Here is an 18,690-nt window from a genome sequence, read left to right as displayed (position 1 = left end):
GGAGGCATGCAGGACTGATTTAAGCCTGCTAGCAGCAAGGGTGCATTCTGGATTAAACGATCTGGGTGCCCTTTCTCTGACAGTTCCGTGAGGAAGGACCGTTAGTAACTTGATAACAGATTTGGAGATCTATTAGAAGCACGGAAGATGGACTCATCTGACTCTGGCTCCGCATTCTGGCAGATCTGAAACTCCCTCTGGCATGACTCTAAAAGGGACTCTAAAAGAGAGTCTGGAAAGATCTGTCCCCATTTAAGCCGTCTCCCGCCATCTGTAGCCCACAAAACACCTCCTCTGTCTTTTTGGATCAAATATAGGCCAGCTACCTTTGATACACAGGGGATTATGGTCGCTAAAATTACTAGCTATTATTGTAAAATCTGAAATCAGATAATAAAGGGGAGTAGAGATTAACATATAATCAATAATACTCCCATGGCTATCCAACTGGCACCGTGAGTTCCTGATGCGCCCGATCGAGCAGGAAGAAGTAGTCCTAGCCCTCTTGGAGATGAGAGCGAGAAGCGCGCCGGGGAGTGACGGTCTCACCGTAGCCTTCTATAAGGCGTTCCAGGACCTCCTAATTCCACACTTACTCACACTGTTTGAGGATATATGCACCTCAGGAACGATGCCTCCGACTATGCGAGAAGCGATTCTGGTAGCCATACTCAAACCGGGGAAGCCTCTGGATGAGTGCGCATCGTATAGACCTTTGTCCCTTATGAATGTGGACGTTAAAATCTTCGCGAAGCTGCTTGCCAATGGTCTCAGCCCACTTGTCACCACTTTGGTGGCACCGGAGCAGGCTGGCTTTGTACCTAGCCGGAACTTAACCTATAATCTGCGCACCGTTTTTGCAGCTCTACAGCATACCCGTTTGGAGGTCCCAGCAATTGCGGTCTTTTTGGACATGGAAAAGGCCTTCGACTCGGTCGAGTGGCCTTTCATGAAATATGTCCTTGGCCGAATGGGAGTAGGGGCTGTCTTCCTGCAACTCCTCGCGACAATATACTCCTCCCCCACGGCACGCATCCGGATTGGATCTCTGGTCACTGACCCCATACAAGTTTGCAGAGGTACGAGACAGGGCTGCCCTCTATCTCCAATACTATATGCCCTGACGGCAGAACCTCTAGCCTGTTCCCTACGGGAATATCACGGGCAGAGGGGCATACGGTTTCCAAACTACCGTTTAATTGTATCTACGTATGCAGACGACACGCTTATCTATGTTAGAGAGCCTGAGACCAACCTCTCTCCAGTCCTACGCGAGGTGGTCCTCTTCGGTTCCCTCTCAGGTATAAACGTCAACTGGAACAAGTCCATCATGTTCCCCCTCACCCCAGCCACGGTTCGATTTGAGCCGGAATATCCCCTGCAATGTACCACAGAGACAGTGCGATACTTAGGTATCCGGCTACATACAGACTCGGAGGCTGTCCTGAGGGAGAATTATGGAGTTGCTATCTCCAAGCTGGAGGATGATGTCGAAATATGGGTCAGTCTCCCGCACCCGCATTGATGGGCAGAGTATCCCTCATGAAAATGATTGTCCTACCACGCTTCCTTTTCCTCTTTACGAACATTCCCATGGTCCTGTCCAAAACATTCTTTCGGCGTCTGCACGCACTAATGGTGTGTCTGGCGTGGGCGGGCAAACAGCCACGCGTTGCTTGGAAGATATTGACATTGCCATATATGATAGGAGGCCTTGGTGCACCTGACTTGGAATTATACTATAGAGCTTCTCAATGCTCTCATGCATATCACTGGATACACGGACCCTCTGACATACCGCACATACAGATTGAGACCATCGTTGCCGACCCCAGGCCTCTACCAGCCCTGCTGTTCTCGCCTCGTGACAGACACGCTGGCATTCTGGACTCTCTAAACTCGGTCACACATGCTTGGCATTATATACTGGACGCTCAAGCCGGTAATATTCTATATGCTCCAATGGCCCGTCTTGACTGGTGCCACTGGCTTGCTCCGTGCAGGGACAGGGGAGTCATAATTGCATTGCAGACGCTAAACATACATACCATAGAAGACCTCTTTACAGATGGCACCACCCGTTCCTGGGAGGATGTTGCAGAGGGGGATAACGTACAGACGCTCCTTGCGCAATTCCAATTCCATAGAGTTAGACACGCTCTCAGGGATCTACTTGGGGAGTATATGGCGTAACCCCCAGAGATCCCGGCTCTGACCGCTGTTATTAAAGCACAGTCACCCGCTAAATTATTATCTAGAATATATCGCACCACGCTATCTGTCAGGGAAGGCGCATACACCAAACCACGACTGGCGTGGCAGCGAGACTTACAGGTAGAACTGACGGATGATAAGTGGCTCCTCTGCTGCTTGAGTACCAAACGAATCTCGCTCAACGGACGTCATAGATTAGTCCACTTTAAATTCCTTAACAGGGTTTACTATACGCCGGAACGATTATACTGCTATGGCCTACGCGAGGGACCTCAGTGTGAAAGATGCGGAGAACTTATCGCTGATTTCTTTCACGTGGCCTGGGTCTGCCCGGGGGTTGCCCACTTCTGGGGAGATGTCTTCACTGAAATTAACCGCATTACGGACACGAATTTATCTCCGGACCTGGTCCTAGCTCTACTGGGCTATTCCAAATCACTTTGCAAGACACACAGACATCTTGTGGACATGGCGTTCCTCCTAGCGAAGAGATGCGTGGCACTGTTGGCTTCGCGGCCCGACACCTACTTTGGCGCAGTGGTCCAGAGACATGCTGTACTGCTGCACTCAAACGGAAAACTATGGCGAGTTACTACCACCCCGCAACAGACCCAAAAATTTCTGGGCCCTATATATGACCAGGAGATCCACCCTGACGGCGTTCGACCATGATGACACTACTCCTCCGACGGCAGATCGCGACAACCAAGACCCTACCACGTAACGAGACCCTCATTTTTGACACTGAACACTCAACCTCCCACGCATCTTCCCATCTGTGTAGAGACATGGTAGATAAGGGGCTCTGTATCGTTCGGTGGGTGGGACCACTCGTGTGTCTGATATACTGGCTGCTTTATTCCTTTCTTTTATAGTATGCACCTACGATGTATGATCATTGAACCGCTGCATGTTGATAACATCACTTGGACCATGTCAATGTCTTTATTTCATTGTCTTGTTTTATTTCCCTTGTTTTAAAAACTCAATAAACCTATTAATAAAAACATATATATATATATATCATCAATAATGGAAGGTTCACCTCCTGACCCCTTGAAAGTGGGGATAAAATACCTCCTAGTGGGGGTCATTTTTTCCTTGGTTGGTTGCAACTCCCAGTCACAGACTAGGATATTTAGCTTCTCCCCCTGACTGCTATGTTTAAAGTGTACACCAGCTACACGAGGGCAAGAGGCACCCAAACCCGACCGCCTTAAGTCCCACAGACATGAATGTTAGAATCTCCTAACAAAACTACGTTACCAGTTTTACATAGCCGTACAATTCATCAAAAAAGAACATAATCGTGTAACATTACACACCTCAGGAAGTGATGATGTAAAGTTATAAAAATTTTAAAGCAGTAATCTATGTGACCCTGAAGAAAATGTTAATGCTTACAGACACAGGTTAATCGCGTTTAATACCACTGTGCCAATACTTAACCTAAGCAAAACAAACTGCAAGACCCCCTTTCGGTCGACCAGCCCTTGAAGGGAGTGCAGGAATGTGAAAAAGTGTATATCCCTCTAAAAAATAGGTATTGTCAATAATCCAGGTCTCCTGCAAGCAGATAGTGTCATATTTTTTAATGAAGCATAGCCTAGCATGGCCCGAGAACTTACTAGCCAGACCGGCTATATTGCATGAGACAATGTTACAGGATTTATTATTTAATAGAGGGCTGCTGATAGTCTCCTGGGCAGGCTGGTCCTTGGGATCAAGATGTATAGACGCCATGGGATTCGTGAGATCTGGGCTAACCAGTCAATCACAAGAGTCAAGCTGTCCCAGTGGTGCAAAAGAGTTGAAAAGAGTGACTACTGGAGATACTTGAGGCCAATCAAATATGGTCGGGTCACTGGTTTTCTGGGCTGCAATGCCCCAGGTGGAGTTGGATAAAATAACCTAGGGGCAAACTGCTAGATTGAATGTTGCTAAAGCACAAAACAAGCAGAAGTTGTACTTGTATAAAAGAAAAAATTTGCATACTGTGGATCTGGAAGTGGGTAACCTTGCGCGTATTCTTATGAAGAAAGGTGACAACAAGTTTGGTGAGCCTATGAAAGTAGATAGAGTTTGTACTAAGTCGGTGAAAGTGAATGGATGTAATTGTTGGAATGCAGAAGGGGTTGCAAGGTTGTATGTGAGCGCTTCCTCTCTCTCACACACACACACACACACACACATATTATGCTAATGTGGGAAAAAAATATGAATATGTGTGACCATTACTCTGATGGTCCAATAAACGCTTTGTCTACAGAAGTTGTCAACAAAGGTGTCTACCTTTAAAACTCAAATCTTAAGGTTTTGTAAACTAGGTTTGTATTTCTGATACATTACATTATTTTTTACTTCTGTTATTTGTTTATCAGATTTTATTTTGTTTATTTTTCATTGGACTTGTTTGATCTAGGATTTTTAAGTATTGTACATTTGCTATTACAATTGAAATGTACTAGGTGATTGTTTTCTTTATTCATTCATAATGTTCCCTCATTTGTTCTATTACTTTTAGAGGGGTGATATATTGTTTCATTTTGATTTTTCACTTCGTTCCATTAAGAAGGGAAGTTATGTAGTATTTCAATTGCATTTTCCTTATTGGTATTGCCTTTCCTTTACTACCGTGTGTCCACAATATGGTATTGTCTGTGGAATGTTGAGTTGAGATTGACAGTTTAAGTCAGTTGGTGCTTTACTTTTGTCAGCTGTTGTCGTGTTGCACTAGGTGGTCTCTGTTTCATACCTGGCAAAAACTAAAAAATTACGTTTGTAACTTACCTATCTCCTGTGTTTCTATATTACTCCAGTGTGATCTAGGGATTGAGGCACTATGTGATGTCTATGTTTTCAAGAAATAAAAAATTAGATATTTAAGAAAATGGAAGTTATTACGAGGCCAGAATTATACTTTTTGGACACTAAGATACAATTTGTATTTTAAAACAAATATCACATGAGCTTGTAAATGTTACTTTTCTCACTGTATATTACACTACCAACTTTAAGTTTAGTTTGGTTGGATGCTTGTGTGCCAGTACGAATTTTATCGCTGCTATCATCAATACTATGATGACTTTTAATTAACACTGTTTTTCTCTCATTCACTCAATAGCATCTTTTTCATACAGCCCAGCAGGTAACTTAACTATTAAAAAAAAGCTGTCTTAATTATTTTTTGTTCAAAAGGCTGCATTTAAATTCTGCATTTTTATCGTCTTCAGTATCCTTTCCACATAGAGATGGCCAAAGAAGCATCAATGGACGGTAAGGCAATAGACCCCATTGTTAAAATACACTAACGGCATGATGTAGAAGGCACTAGATATATTAGATTGTGTTTTAGTGGAGCTGGTGAAGAACATAACATACATTATCACAATTGCTGACATTGATGTGAGACTGAAATAGATGGTACGACACAGCAACCATCCTTATTTGTGTGCTCGTGGGAGGGGAAATTAGGACCCCAGATTCCATGCTCATTGCCTAGCTGCGGGCTGGGTTGGAAGGTGATGGTTGTACACGTGACAATATGGTTTCCAAAATCATATTTTGTGAAAATAACTTTTTACGTTCTAATGGGCCAGAACGAACAAACTTCACATGATTTTGCTAACATTTACCAGTGGATAGCGGATAATGTTTTAATATGCATTTCCTCTTTCTTTACTGCTGACATTATGGACGATCGATGATAAGCCTAATTAATTTGTAGAACTCATGATGTTTTGACATCTGATCTATTTACGTGTTCCCTTTTAAATATTATTAGTCAAAGTTCAAGACATAGATGATGTAGAATGTAAAAAATGTAAATGCAAAAAGAACTCTTGTCCTGTTTTTGATTTCTGTATTTTTTGACCCATGACTTACATATCAAGGTGCTTTTTGAGCACATATCCTATAAATGCTTTATATGGATCCTTTAATGAATATTACCTCCACCTTTTTCCTAGACCTGGCATGATAGCCACAAGCCCATCTAACTACCATTGGCTCGCAGACTCCTGGCCCGCAACTAACCTAATGCTCAATGGGAAACCTAAAGACACAGCTATTAACTTCTGCACAGAAAATCATGATGCCACAGAACGATACTACGATGGTATGACTTCTTTTTGTGAAAAAGTATTGGTGTTTTCCTAACTCTGAAATTAATTTAAATCGCGTTCTCAGTCCGGAATGAAAGCAATCTCAATTCGAAATAAAAGCTTAATTTGACTAGACCCTGAGATCTTCATACATTGTCGAAGATCCACACATTGGGTCATTGTTCCACTGTGGCAGTGGGACAAAAACTACTTCCAACTATATCTGTCAGTACATAAAACAAATCTATTGACATGTGCAGGAGGGTGTGAGAAGGCATGTGTGAGTTTAGTATGAGCAACGCTGCCCGGTCGATGTATGGTAATGTGCTCTTCTAAATAGGTAGGTTTTAAACCGTTTGTGTTCCTGAGTTTTAGTAGTTCCGTATCGGCAGAGTTTGTGCATGTCTGTCTTTGTCGATAATGATATCAGTCGGTCGGTATGTGCAAAGTCTGAAGAGTTCTGCATCTGTGGAGTATATGTATCTATGCGCCGAACCGGAGGTGGATGTAGCAAGATAGCATCTATTTCTAGGGAATCAGTTCGTGTTTGTCTGCAAAATGTTAACAGGTATGCGTGATGTGTTTGTTTCGGGCGCCATTCTGTGTTGTCACAGTGCTTGGAGGGTGGTCCTTTCAAGTCGTGAGCAGACCCGTGTCTGTGTTATGTGAGAAATTGTCTATGGCCAACATGTTGTAATGTGCATGTGGAGAATGCGGGCAGGTCTGTAGTCATAACATCGAAGCTGCCCAGAATGTGCTCAGCGTCCTTATGGCTCTGTGTTTTGAGCGTCAACATGGCTGTATGTCATAATGATTTTATGCGATGCGTATGGTCTGTCTATGTAAACTGACCGGAAATGCAGAAAGAAGGTCTGTGTGTGCAAAGTGACAACTGTTTTATGTGGGTAGGTATGCATATGCTGGGCAGTTTGTTAGCAGGCCTTTGTTTCCTGAGAGAAAGCAGATCTTCATATGCAGCTTATAACATGGTTACATTTCGAACACGAAGATGACTTCACATTGCAGTTAAGGGCTCAAGCAGCTCTTCATATGCAGCTTATAACATGGTTACATTTCGAACGCGAAGATGACTTCACATTGCAGTTAAGGGCTCAAGCAGCTCTTCATATGCAGCTTGTAACATGGTTACATTTCGAACGCGAAGATGACTTCACATTGCAGTTAAGGGCTCAAGCAGCTCTTCATATGCAGCTTGTAACATGGTTACATTTCGAACGCGAAGATGACTTCACATTGCAGTTAAGGGCTCAAGCAGCTCTTCATATGCAGCTTGTAACATGGTTAAATTTCGAACGCGAAGATGACTTCACATTGCAGTTAAGGGCTCAAGCAGCTCTTCATATGCAGCTTGTAACATGGTTACATTTCGAACGCGAAGATGACTTCACATTGCAGTTAAGGGCTCAAGCAGCTCTTCATATGCAGCTTGTAACATGTTTACATTTCGTACGCGAAGATGACTTCACATTGCAGTTAAGGGCTCAAGCAGCTCTTCATATGCAGCTTGTAACATGGTTACATTTCGAACGCGAAGATGACTTCACATTGCAGTTAAGGGCTCAAGCAGCTCTTCATATGCAGCTTGTAACATGGTTACATTTCGAACGCGAAGATGACTTCACATTGCAGTTAAGGGCTCAAGCAGCTCTTCATATGCAGCTTGTAACATGGTTACATTTCGAACGCGAAGATGACTTCACATTGCAGTTAAGGGCTCAAGCAGCTCTTCATATGCAGCTTGTAACATGGTTACATTTCGAGCGCAAAGATGACTTCACATTGCAGTTAAGGGCTCAAGCAGCTCTTCATATGCAGCTTGTAACATGGTTACATTTCGAACGCGAAGATGACTTCACATTGCAGTTAAGGGCTCAAGCAGCTCTTCCTGTGCAGCTTATAACATGGTTACATTTCGAGCACGAAGATGACTTCACATTGCAGTTAAGGGCTCAAGCAGCTCTTCATATGCAGCTTGTAACATGGTTACATTTCGAACGCAAAGATGACTTCACATTGCAGTTAAGGGCTCAAGCAGCTCTTCATATGCAGCTTGTAACATGGTTAAATTTCGAACGCGAAGATGACTTCACATTGCAGTTAAGGGCTCAAGCAGCTCTTCATATGCAGCTTGTAACATGGTTACATTTCGAACGCAAAGATGACTTCACATTGCAGTTAAGGGCTCAAGCAGCTCTTCATATGCAGCTTGTAACATGGTTACATTTCGAGCGCAAAGATGACTTCACATTGCAGTTAAGGGCTCAAGCAGCTCTTCATATGCAGCTTGTAACATGGTTACATTTCGAACGCAAAGATGACTTCACATTGCAGTTAAGGGCTCTGCGTGTTGAATGAGAAAGCTCACTAACAGTGTCATTTGTGGAAATGTAAGTTTAACTTCTCCTTTGCTCCAACTACTTCACTAAGGGATTCTCCACCCTGGAATATTTTTATGTTATTTGTTTAGTGCATGGATTTCTTCTGATTTTATATGCTCTTTCTGTCATTCCCATGCCACAGAGGATTTAAGTGATCCCACGCAAGTTAATACAATATTGGCGTTCATCCATGAAACAAACACATTATAATGATGGTGTATAACTAGGGTTTAAAAACCATCAACTAACCAGAAGAGTGGTGTTCAGTGTAGGTTTTGAGGACGAAGGCAGTTTTATAGGACATCCATGTGACATAAATATTCATGAAATTATTATAAACTGCATTCGTTTACCTTATCAGTGGTTGCTGAGAAACCCTGTTATGACTCCATGCTAATCAACCAAGGTTGAACACCACCGATCTAGATCATCCACAGCAAAATGATTGATAAGTGTTTTCTTTATATTGTATAGATAATATACGTGAATCAGTCATTTAGCTGTGCTTTGTTTCAGTATAGTTACAACCATTTCAAGTAAGATGAGGGACCCTAAAAGCTTCTTTCAGTGTATTAGTGTAAGTATAAATCTGTGTTCCTAGAGGTAAAGTCAACAGTGGTGTCCTTAATATGTCTATTTACATGAATGATTGGATTAACACAATGAAGTTATGCATTCTTTAAGTTATCCTAGTGCACTTAATGGCTCAACTTTTAAGAGTTTACTGTGCCGTGGATGCAAGGTGCACCTTTACGTTGAAATATCTAAACCCTGAAGGTTTCAGTGTATTTCCCCAAATATTATTGATTTACCGATGGGAATGTTTGGTTGAGTCAGTGACCAGGCAATCGGTCTGTGCGGCAATATCAAAGAAGCATTAGTTGTCTTGTATACACACTGTCATGGGCTTGAGATGGATTTTTCTGGCTCAATTTGGGTATTCTGGTAGGTTATTCTCCCTGGGCAGATTGCATATTAGTATAGAAATAATAGATTTTTATGTAAATAGTCCCCTTCCCCAGATTGACTGGTATTGGCACACCGGCAGCCTGGGCAACTGTGTCTCCTTTTCAGTTTCTGGCTCCTAACTGAAGGGACTTTTGGTTGACAAAAACGGTGCGAGCCAAGACTCATCCAACATGCTACTGTTGATGGCTAAGGTGGCTGTTACCAAATGATAAATGTAGCTTCAATATTAACGAACAGGTATTATAACTTCAAATATATTTAGGCAGCACCGGACTCTGATTATCTTGCAGGGAAAATTGGTCCTCCACAGCATGGTTCAGTTCAGATCGCTGCATAGGCTGGTAATGACTTACATTGTCCTGTTAGGCAAAATTATTAAAGATAATAAAGAGGAATATCTCACCTGCACTGAATGGGACTCATGTCCCTGTAAAATACTAATGACACTTTGTAAACTTAGATCTTTAATAGCGGCAAGTTTATCAATTAGAACCAAAAACAATAATTCATATAAACAGGACTGGTTTGACCACAAATGTTCACATACCAACCAGAACCTAAGAAGGGCGCTGGGGGCATCGCCAAGAAAAAGAGAAGAAGTGCAATATTGCGAATAATATATGAAGGAACAGTAGAGAAAAGAAAGGGCCATTTGCGTGAAAGAGCATTGGAAGATCGATGGCAGGCATGGAATGTAAAGATAGTACTCTATTCTGGAGAACAGTAAACCAGCCATTTCTCAGGGATATAACCACCCTCATGGTTGAGTCCTATGTCCAGCAAGCAGACTGGTTACCCATTTTGGTAGAGTTTCACTGGAAGAAGGGAATCTCGCCCTAGGAAGATGCACAAATGGAAAGGCCCCATGTTCTAATGGAGTCCCTGCAGACACATAAGTCACAAATAGCACTTTGGGGACCTATCATAACTCAGGTTTGCAGAGGTGTTTCAAAAAGGTGCATACCAGCAACATGGGCTGAAAGTATCATAGACCCAATTTTTAAAAGAGGAAACCGAGGAGATGGGCAGTGCTTTAGACCAATTTCCCTCCTTGATACATTAGTCAAACTGTTGGGCAGGATATAATTGGAAAGATTAGGTGTGTGCCTCGGAGCGAACAGACATTCATGGACGCTACGCTGCTCTAGGGGGAAGGCTGCTGCCTTGCTTAGCTCTGGGACTGCGAGGATCCGCCTCACCTGGTTGCTCTTCCCGTTGCCGCCTCCTTGTTAACGGCCCTCGTTATTAACAGCTCATTTTAGTAACGCGCCGTTGACCGGGGCGAAGACCGGGCAAAGAGCGGGCCGTTTGTGGCCGTTCGTGGTCGGTTGAGGACGGGGCGGGCCACCCCCCTGAAAAAGGGTCTCTCCCAACGAGTTATAAACATTGTTGCTATCGTGAGTACATGTTTCACTGCTGATTGGTGGACTGCCTTATTCAGTATTTGTTGTTCATACTTAGCATACCAATAATTAATTGTAATTTAGATATATACATTTATTGTTTCTTTTTAATCCCAGAGGTTCATTCTTTTATTCCTATTGGTTACCCCCCCTATTGCCTGTCTGCCCTGCCCTAAACATGACCTCTTTAAGGTCTGGTAGGAAGGTGGCGCGGGGTAGCTTAGGGGGTCAAGTAACAGGGACTCTCGACAATTTTATCACAAGAGCTGCTCGTGTTCTCGAACACGAGATTTTATTAACTGAAAAAAGATTGTCCCTCGAATTGTCCGCTAAACGATCATCTCTCGGTAACATTATGACAGCCATCTCGCCCGAAAACAGCCAGCCCCAACCAATCTCCAACATACTATGTAATACCCCACAAGTACCCTCGGACACACCTGCTCATTGTCCATTGGTTGTCTTGCACGAGATAATTAGCACTCCCGAGCCCAGTGGTGATTCAACTATTGTTAGCACCAGCCTCCCACAGTCTTTATCTGACCAACTACCTACTGAAGCATTGACTCAGGCCCACAAGTCTAGGCTTATTCCGAGTAAAAGAAAACGTATGGGAGCTCCTCCCAAGGGGAAACGTGCAAAAACCTCAAAAGCGTCCAAACCACTCAAATCCGCAAACATTTGTGACGCTTCCAACTTTACCATGTCTGATAGCTCCCTCTTGGAAACTGGAAGTCCGAGGTCTCTGCACCCTCCTACCCTCCAACCCAATGCTGACTCCACCTCCCCTGATTTTCTCAAGCCTGTAGAGAAGTTATTTAAATCCCTTCTCCTTCCTTTATTAGAGAGAGTTATCCGACTCTCCACCTCGCTTGAGAAGATAGAGGGTATGGTACTCACTAACACGTCTCTGTTGGAGAAGATTGCAGTGTCTCCTATTTGTCCCAAGATCCCTTCGAATCTTGATAAAGTTGACAAAATTAGGCCTGGTTCCACTGCTAATGTATTTATGGCCAGAGCACCGCCCAATATTCCAGCTCTTAACGATCAGGCTGTGGAAGTACCCCGCCCTCATGTCAATATTGATGTCCCGAAAGAACCAGGTTGCACTATTAACACTGCTATCAATTCGAATAATATCTCTATCAGCAAGCCCAACTTTGAGGATGTTGACCCCTTTCAAAAATTCCCATGTATTAACTTTCCACCCGAGTCCCAACCATATACAGTTATAATGGCTGGTGTTCCTCGGCTCCTACAGGCAAAGCCCGAGTCTCATAGCGAGCTGAAGAACAAAGTCACACATTGGTTAAATGGTAACAGGCCTTTACCTGCTAGACTACGGGCTGAAATTTTGACAGTTCGCAGGGTTTGTTGGTTGGGCACTAGAGCTAAACAAGTGGAGGGTGATTGTGTGGTTATAAATTTTCGTGACCCAAGGGTGGTGAGCCATATTCGCTCTTTTCCTAACATCTCGAGAGCGACAGGCATATCCACTTTGGACTTGTCATATTTCTATCCCCACAACCCCCTCGCATCAACATGTGATACGTCCACTGTTTGGGAAAGGGTTAACAGGAGCTCTCACCGGCTGACAAGACCGGACTTTCATCTCCCACTGACAAATTTCTATGCCCCCCTGAACTCTCTAGATGGGGTTGATTGACAGTCACCAAACAAGAAAAATTTGGGCAATGTGCGTAAGGTCTGTCCCGGTCCAGATATCTCGGGGTTAACAGGGAGAGGTGACTTAAGGGGGGCACAAGTAGGTCTGGGTACCTTGTTTCCCAGTACCTTGCCCATTCTACCAACCAGCCCATCCCTCATCCCTATTGATCCCTGTCCCCCCGAGAGTGAGTGCAAGGGCCCCAATAACATTGCAACCCATCCAGCTACTATGGGCCCCGCCCCCGTTTCCCCGTGTATTACTCCATCTAGTTCTCTCCCCCTGACTTTGGTCTCGTGGAATGTTGCGGGTCTCAGTAGTAGGGTAACCTCGGAAGACTGGTCAGTCTGGGCAAATATCCATGATATCCTGGTTTTCCAGGAAACCTGGGCTGTGGATCCCATCTATTTTTCCGGGTATGTAAATTTCTCCAAGGGGGCCACTCGTGGCACCAGGGGCCGTCCGTCTGGCGGCCTCTGTATATGGGTTAAGCAAACTCTTGGGTACTCCCTTAAAGAATTGGTCATTGACAGCCTCGATTTATTGATCATCTCTTTGCAACACCACGATGAACCCGAATTTCTGATTATAAATGTCTATAATAGAGGCCTCCCAGGTGGACGTGGTACTAATACCTTCCTACAACTGGATGGGTTTTTGGACACTATTAATACAGGCACTAATGTCTTCATTGTGGGTGATCTAAATTGCTGTTTCGAACCCCTGCTCTTTGCCTCCGATTCACTTACATGGGAGGTGGACGCGATTCTAAATATCCCTCCTCTCGATCTTCCACCTATCAAGAGGTGGACCGAGTCTGTCACCCAGTGGATGGGTTTATGTATGGAGCGGGGTTTCAGGGCTGCCAATGGGCAGACCGCCTCTGATAAGGGTGGAAAGATGACTTTTTCTGATGGCCGACGTTGTAATAGCAGAATTGACTATGCCCTTGTTAAAGTGGAGTTTTGGTCCACATTATGCGATATGGTGGTTTTTGACCGCCCCGAGAGTGACCATAACCCATTGGTTTTGAGTCTCTCACTTTGTCCAGCATATAGAATCAAACCCTCTGAAATAGTGACTGCAGAAGCCGTCTTATCTAATGATCAACGGCGAGTACGCTGGGACAAGGTTGCTGTTGATAGTGCGCTATTATCAGAGATCGGCTTCAAGGTCTCCTGTGCTTTGGACGATTTACAGTCTCTCCAGAGCACTGAGGATGTTGTTGGTAAAGCCACACTTGTACATGACCACCTATTCTCTGACCTTAAATCTCTTTTTTCTAAACCTTGTAAGGCAAAGAAATCTATTATCTTAAAACCATCTACCTGGTACAATAAAGCATGCCGAGACTCATATAGCAAATTAAAACTTGCTATTACCATCAAAGATCCGGTTAATATCAGATTGGCTAGAAAAGATTATAACAAGGCCAAAGTTAAGGCCAAACAAGAGTGGGACAACGATCACTGGAACGACCTCCTGGCTGCCAGTAAACACCGGAATCTAACCTTGTTTTGGCACATTGTTAAGTGGGGCAATTCACAGAACAGCCAGGTCCGCACCAACCATGTACCTCCGGATGCCTGGGTGATGCACTTTGAATCCCAGTTCTCGGATCCCTCACAGGTCGAGGGGCCTGCCCTAGTAACATACAGGGACTTGTCCACCTCCTCGACCTTAATCTTCGACTGTGTTGAGGTAGAAAAGGCCTTAAGTAAGGTTCCAAGTGGTAAAGCACCGGGTATGGATTGTGTTCCCACGGACCTTTTTAAATCTGACCTTGGGAATTGGGTGCCTTATATTGTACATTTTGCTAATGCCATAGTCAGAGGGACCGACATTCCTGATTCTTGGGGGGGGGGCTGAGATTCTTCCTATTTTTAAGAAAGGAGACCGCTCCTGCCCGGGGAACTACCGCCCGATAAGTCTAATTGACTCTGTCCAGAAAATCATCGCTAGAATGATCCTGGCAAGAATCCAGATCTGGATTGAGCGGGAGGACATCATCTCTCCTTAGCAAGCCGGTTTCAGACCGTGTACCAGCACCATCGACCAGGCTTTCAAGTTCCAATTGATTGTCTGGAAAACGGTTTATCTGTGTGGTGGCACACTATATGCTGCATTTGTAGATCTTCGGTCAGCATTTGACTTAGTCAATAGGACTAAACTCTGGAGTGTATTGGCGGAGCAAGGGATCCCAGTTGATCTCCTGAATATCATCATTAGGCTCCATGATAATAACTTTGCACAAGTTCGTTGGGGGAAACAGGGCCAGGTTACAGATAGATTTAGGGTCAATAGGGGTGTCAGGCAGGGGTGCGTCCTTGCGCCCACTCTGTTTTTACTGTTTATTAACAGAGTTGTCCAGTATTTTTCTTCCACTTCTACGGACGCCCCAATGTTGGGAGGTATTAAAATTCCACTCCTTATGTTTGCCGATGACACCCTACTCCTTTCCCAGACTTTGTCTGGATTACAGGTGGCTCTGAATGTTTTTACCAACTTTTGCTCTGATTTTGACCTGTCTGTTAACGTGTCCAAAACCAAATATATGGTTTTCAACAAAGGGAGAGGTGTGAAGGGCCATGTCTCCATGGACAACGTCTTGCTCGAACGAACTAATGTCTTGACCTATCTGGGGGTAGTATTTGAAAACAAGCTGGATTGGAGGCCGCAAATTGATGTTCTAACTCTTAAATTTGCCCAGCTTTCTGGTTGCCTAGTTAAAGAACAAAATCAATCCCAGTCGAGAATGATAGGCCCCCCCATTAAAATCTTTAATGTTAGGATAAATTCGGCGATCCTTTACGGCGCCGAACTTTGGGGTTTTGCCGATCTCTCTCCCCTGGTTAAGGCACAACATAAATTTCTCAGAATGCTCACGGGCCTTCCTTGTTCTACCCCAGTAAAACCGCTCCTGTTGGATCTTGGCTGTCACTCTTTTGATGACATTGCTAGGTTCAAGCCATTGGCTTTCTGGAGGCGATTATGGACAGTCCCCGAGTTAGGCCTCTATGCCAAGGCATTTCTTGACGTTCGATCCATCTTGGGGGCTGGTAACATCCCTTGGTTTAGACAGACTAAACAACTCCTGGATTCCATGGGGTTGGGTATTCTCTGGACCGACCCGGCCAATAACCCCTTTCCCTCCAAGAAAGATTTTAAGGGCCTTTATTGGACAATGGTCCAGCAAAATCATCTAATCTCAGCTTCTGCAGAGTCCTTGACAGGCAGGTTCTTGGCCCATAAAAAAATCCCTCATCTTGAGGCGTACTGGGATATCATCACCAGACCTCGAGACAGGAAACTCTACCACCAATTTAGAGTAGGCACTCTTCCGACTAATTCTTTTATAAAAAAATGGAAGGGTGTTTCCTGTGATTCTTGTAAAAGGTGTACTGACTGTGTTGATTCTGTTGGTCATATCTTTTTTGTCTGCCCCGCCTATGCTGCACCCCGAGCTAAATGGCTCAAACCAACATGTCGTACCTTGAGAACAAGACAAGGGTCAGAAGCACTTGAAATTTTGCGTTTTGACCCTAATGAATTTGCTGCTATTGCTGTTGCTAAACTTTTGGCTTGGGTTTGGTACATTAGAAACAAGAGGCATTAGGTTACCGTAATTTACCTATATGATTATTTTATAGTGTGTTTTCCTGGATTTGTTATTATCATGTATTCTGTTTTATTTTTTCTTTGTATTGTAACTGTCTTTTATGATGAAATACATCGATAATAAAGACTAATGAATGGAATGGAAAGATTAGAGACCTGGCTAGTGGAAAACTATCTGCTCACTGACTCACAGCTTGGCTTTACGAGCAAAGTCTGCACTTTGGAGGAATGTATCAATTTACATGTGCTTGTAAACAAATATACAAAAGTTAAGAAAGGCCTTTTGTGAATTCTTGTGTTTCACTGACTTAAGCAACGCGTTCTACCTAGTCAATCATGCTAAGTTGATGGAAACTTTAGTACAGCTGGGTGCCCCTCAGGACATTATTTCCTTTTTATTGCCGCGTTATGGCCATCTGGCTGCCCGTGTTCGTAATGGTGCAAATGGAGAATGCACCTCAGTCTTTAGAGTTATGAGGGACATACGACAAGGGTGTGTTCTTGCACCACTGTTATTTTCGTTATATGTGAATGGGGTAGGTGATTACTTACAACAGCTGTTGAGGGCCAAGTCCAATCCTCTTATGCACTGATGACCACTATCCACTTTGTCTTAAGTTACAACTACAAGCTCAAAATACTGGGAGGAAGAACTGTGTGAACCAGGTGTTGGGTTCCTTAGAGCTGAGCAAAATGAATGGGTATGCTCTTCGCTGGTCCAAAGTCGACCCTGAGGTACTGACTAAGCAGCTGATTGTATCATGTAAAACTGCGTTTGACACCTGCCTAAATGATCTTTCTTCTGCAGATGACCTAACCCGATCTTTTCTTGAGATAACTAAAGAGGTTAGGAAGTTACTGACTGCTCAATGCCGTACTTGGCCGAAAACCACTGACTGGTTCGATAATGTACGCACCAAGGCATATTCCAGCCTGAAGGCAGAGCTCCATAGGCAACCTAGATCTCAGGAGGGGATAAGGAGGGCTAGAGCTTCTTATAGGAGGATAATTGCTGCCAGAAAGAGGTCACTGAGGGAGGAAGCCTGGGAGTTGTTACATGCCGCAGCTCAAAAAAAGGACTCTGCGGCCTTTTGGAAGATCTTAAGGACCCCGCCTTTGTGTGGGGGTGGCGGACCTTCAATTGAGATTGCAATCCCAGAAAAAGATTAGATAACCCACTTTTCTGCACTATATAATGGCCCGGACACCGATGAGCTCCCATCTCAGGGTCCTCTCTGCGCACATAATGGCAACCTCCTTGTAAGGTTGGATGAAATGGTACTGGATCTTGCCCGTTGCAAGGGGGGTAAGGCTCCCGGCCCCGATTGCGTGCCACTTGACTTGTTTAAGTCATGTGTCCCACTCTGGGCCCCATTATTAACTCAGATGGTCAATGCCAGTGACTGCACCTCCTTCCCAAAGACTTGGATGGAGTCCATCATTGTCCCAATATTCAATCAGGGAAACCACCAAGACCCTGAATGTTATAGACCAATTTCCCTTCTTGACTCCATGGTGAAGGTGGCAGGACGAGTCATCCTGCATCGATTACAGGACTGGGCAATAGAAAATAATGTTCTGTCTGATCTCCAGTATGGGTTTGGGAGGGCCTGGGAACCCTGGATCAGAGTCTAAACCTGGCTATGATTGTCGGGAAATACACAAGAGCCAAAAAATGGAGACTATACTTAGTTTTCGTTGATTTGACTGCAGCCTTTGACTCTGTAATCTATGCGAGGCTATGTGGGATTCTTGCCGATCTTGGTGTGGATCCTAACATTATTGCCTTCCTGCACCGTTTTTATGAGGGAGCTTCAGCAAGCGTAAGATATGGGGTGGATGGTCAGTGTACAGCAGGATTTCCTGTTAGAAGAGGGGTCAGGCAGGGCTGCGTCCTGGCCCCCTTTTTCTTTTTAATTTATACATTAATGGTCTGGCCGAGGCCCTCCTTAAGAGTGGGCATGATTTTCCTCAGGTAGGTGGCAGACCTTTACCGGCTCTTCTTTACGCTGACAACGCTGTTTTAATGGCGCGTACAGACAATGGGTTACAAAGGGTCCTGACCAGTTTTAATACTTTCATGCTTGATTTGGGCTTAAAGATTAATCTTTCCAAAACTTTTATAATGAACTGTGCTACTGGCACCTGGAGCATTATGGGTCGGGACATCTATCTGGATTGAAGGAAGCTAGCAACTACTACTACTTTCTCGTATCTCGGCGTCCTTTTTAGCCATAACAACACATGGACTCAAGCAATTGAGCAGAAAAAAATGGGTTTTAGTAGATCAACCAGTGCCCTGGCTACTTTTGCAAAGA

At 44.2% G+C, this 18,690-nt stretch overlaps 1 protein-coding gene across 1 annotated transcript in view; it reads left to right on the top strand.

The window, feature by feature from the left end:
• ROBO3 (roundabout guidance receptor 3) overlaps nt 1-18,690 on the top strand; it is a 1,168,980-nt gene that overhangs the window by 944,447 nt on the left and 205,843 nt on the right. Inside the window, exons 19-21 of the mRNA XM_085646102.1 lie at nt 5,339-5,362; nt 5,448-5,490; nt 6,183-6,331. Of these exons, the coding sequence (XP_085502228.1) occupies nt 5,339-5,362; nt 5,448-5,490; nt 6,183-6,331 (216 nt within the window). The remainder of the gene's footprint in view (nt 1-5,338; nt 5,363-5,447; nt 5,491-6,182; nt 6,332-18,690) is intronic.

The sequence above is a fragment of the Triturus cristatus genome, chromosome 3_1 (genome assembly GCF_964204655.1).
Source record: "Triturus cristatus chromosome 3_1, aTriCri1.1, whole genome shotgun sequence".
NCBI classification, from domain to species: Eukaryota; Metazoa; Chordata; class Amphibia; order Caudata; family Salamandridae; genus Triturus; species Triturus cristatus.
The sequence above is the reverse complement of the archived record's forward strand: the minus strand, read 5'-3'. Positions and strand labels throughout refer to the sequence as shown.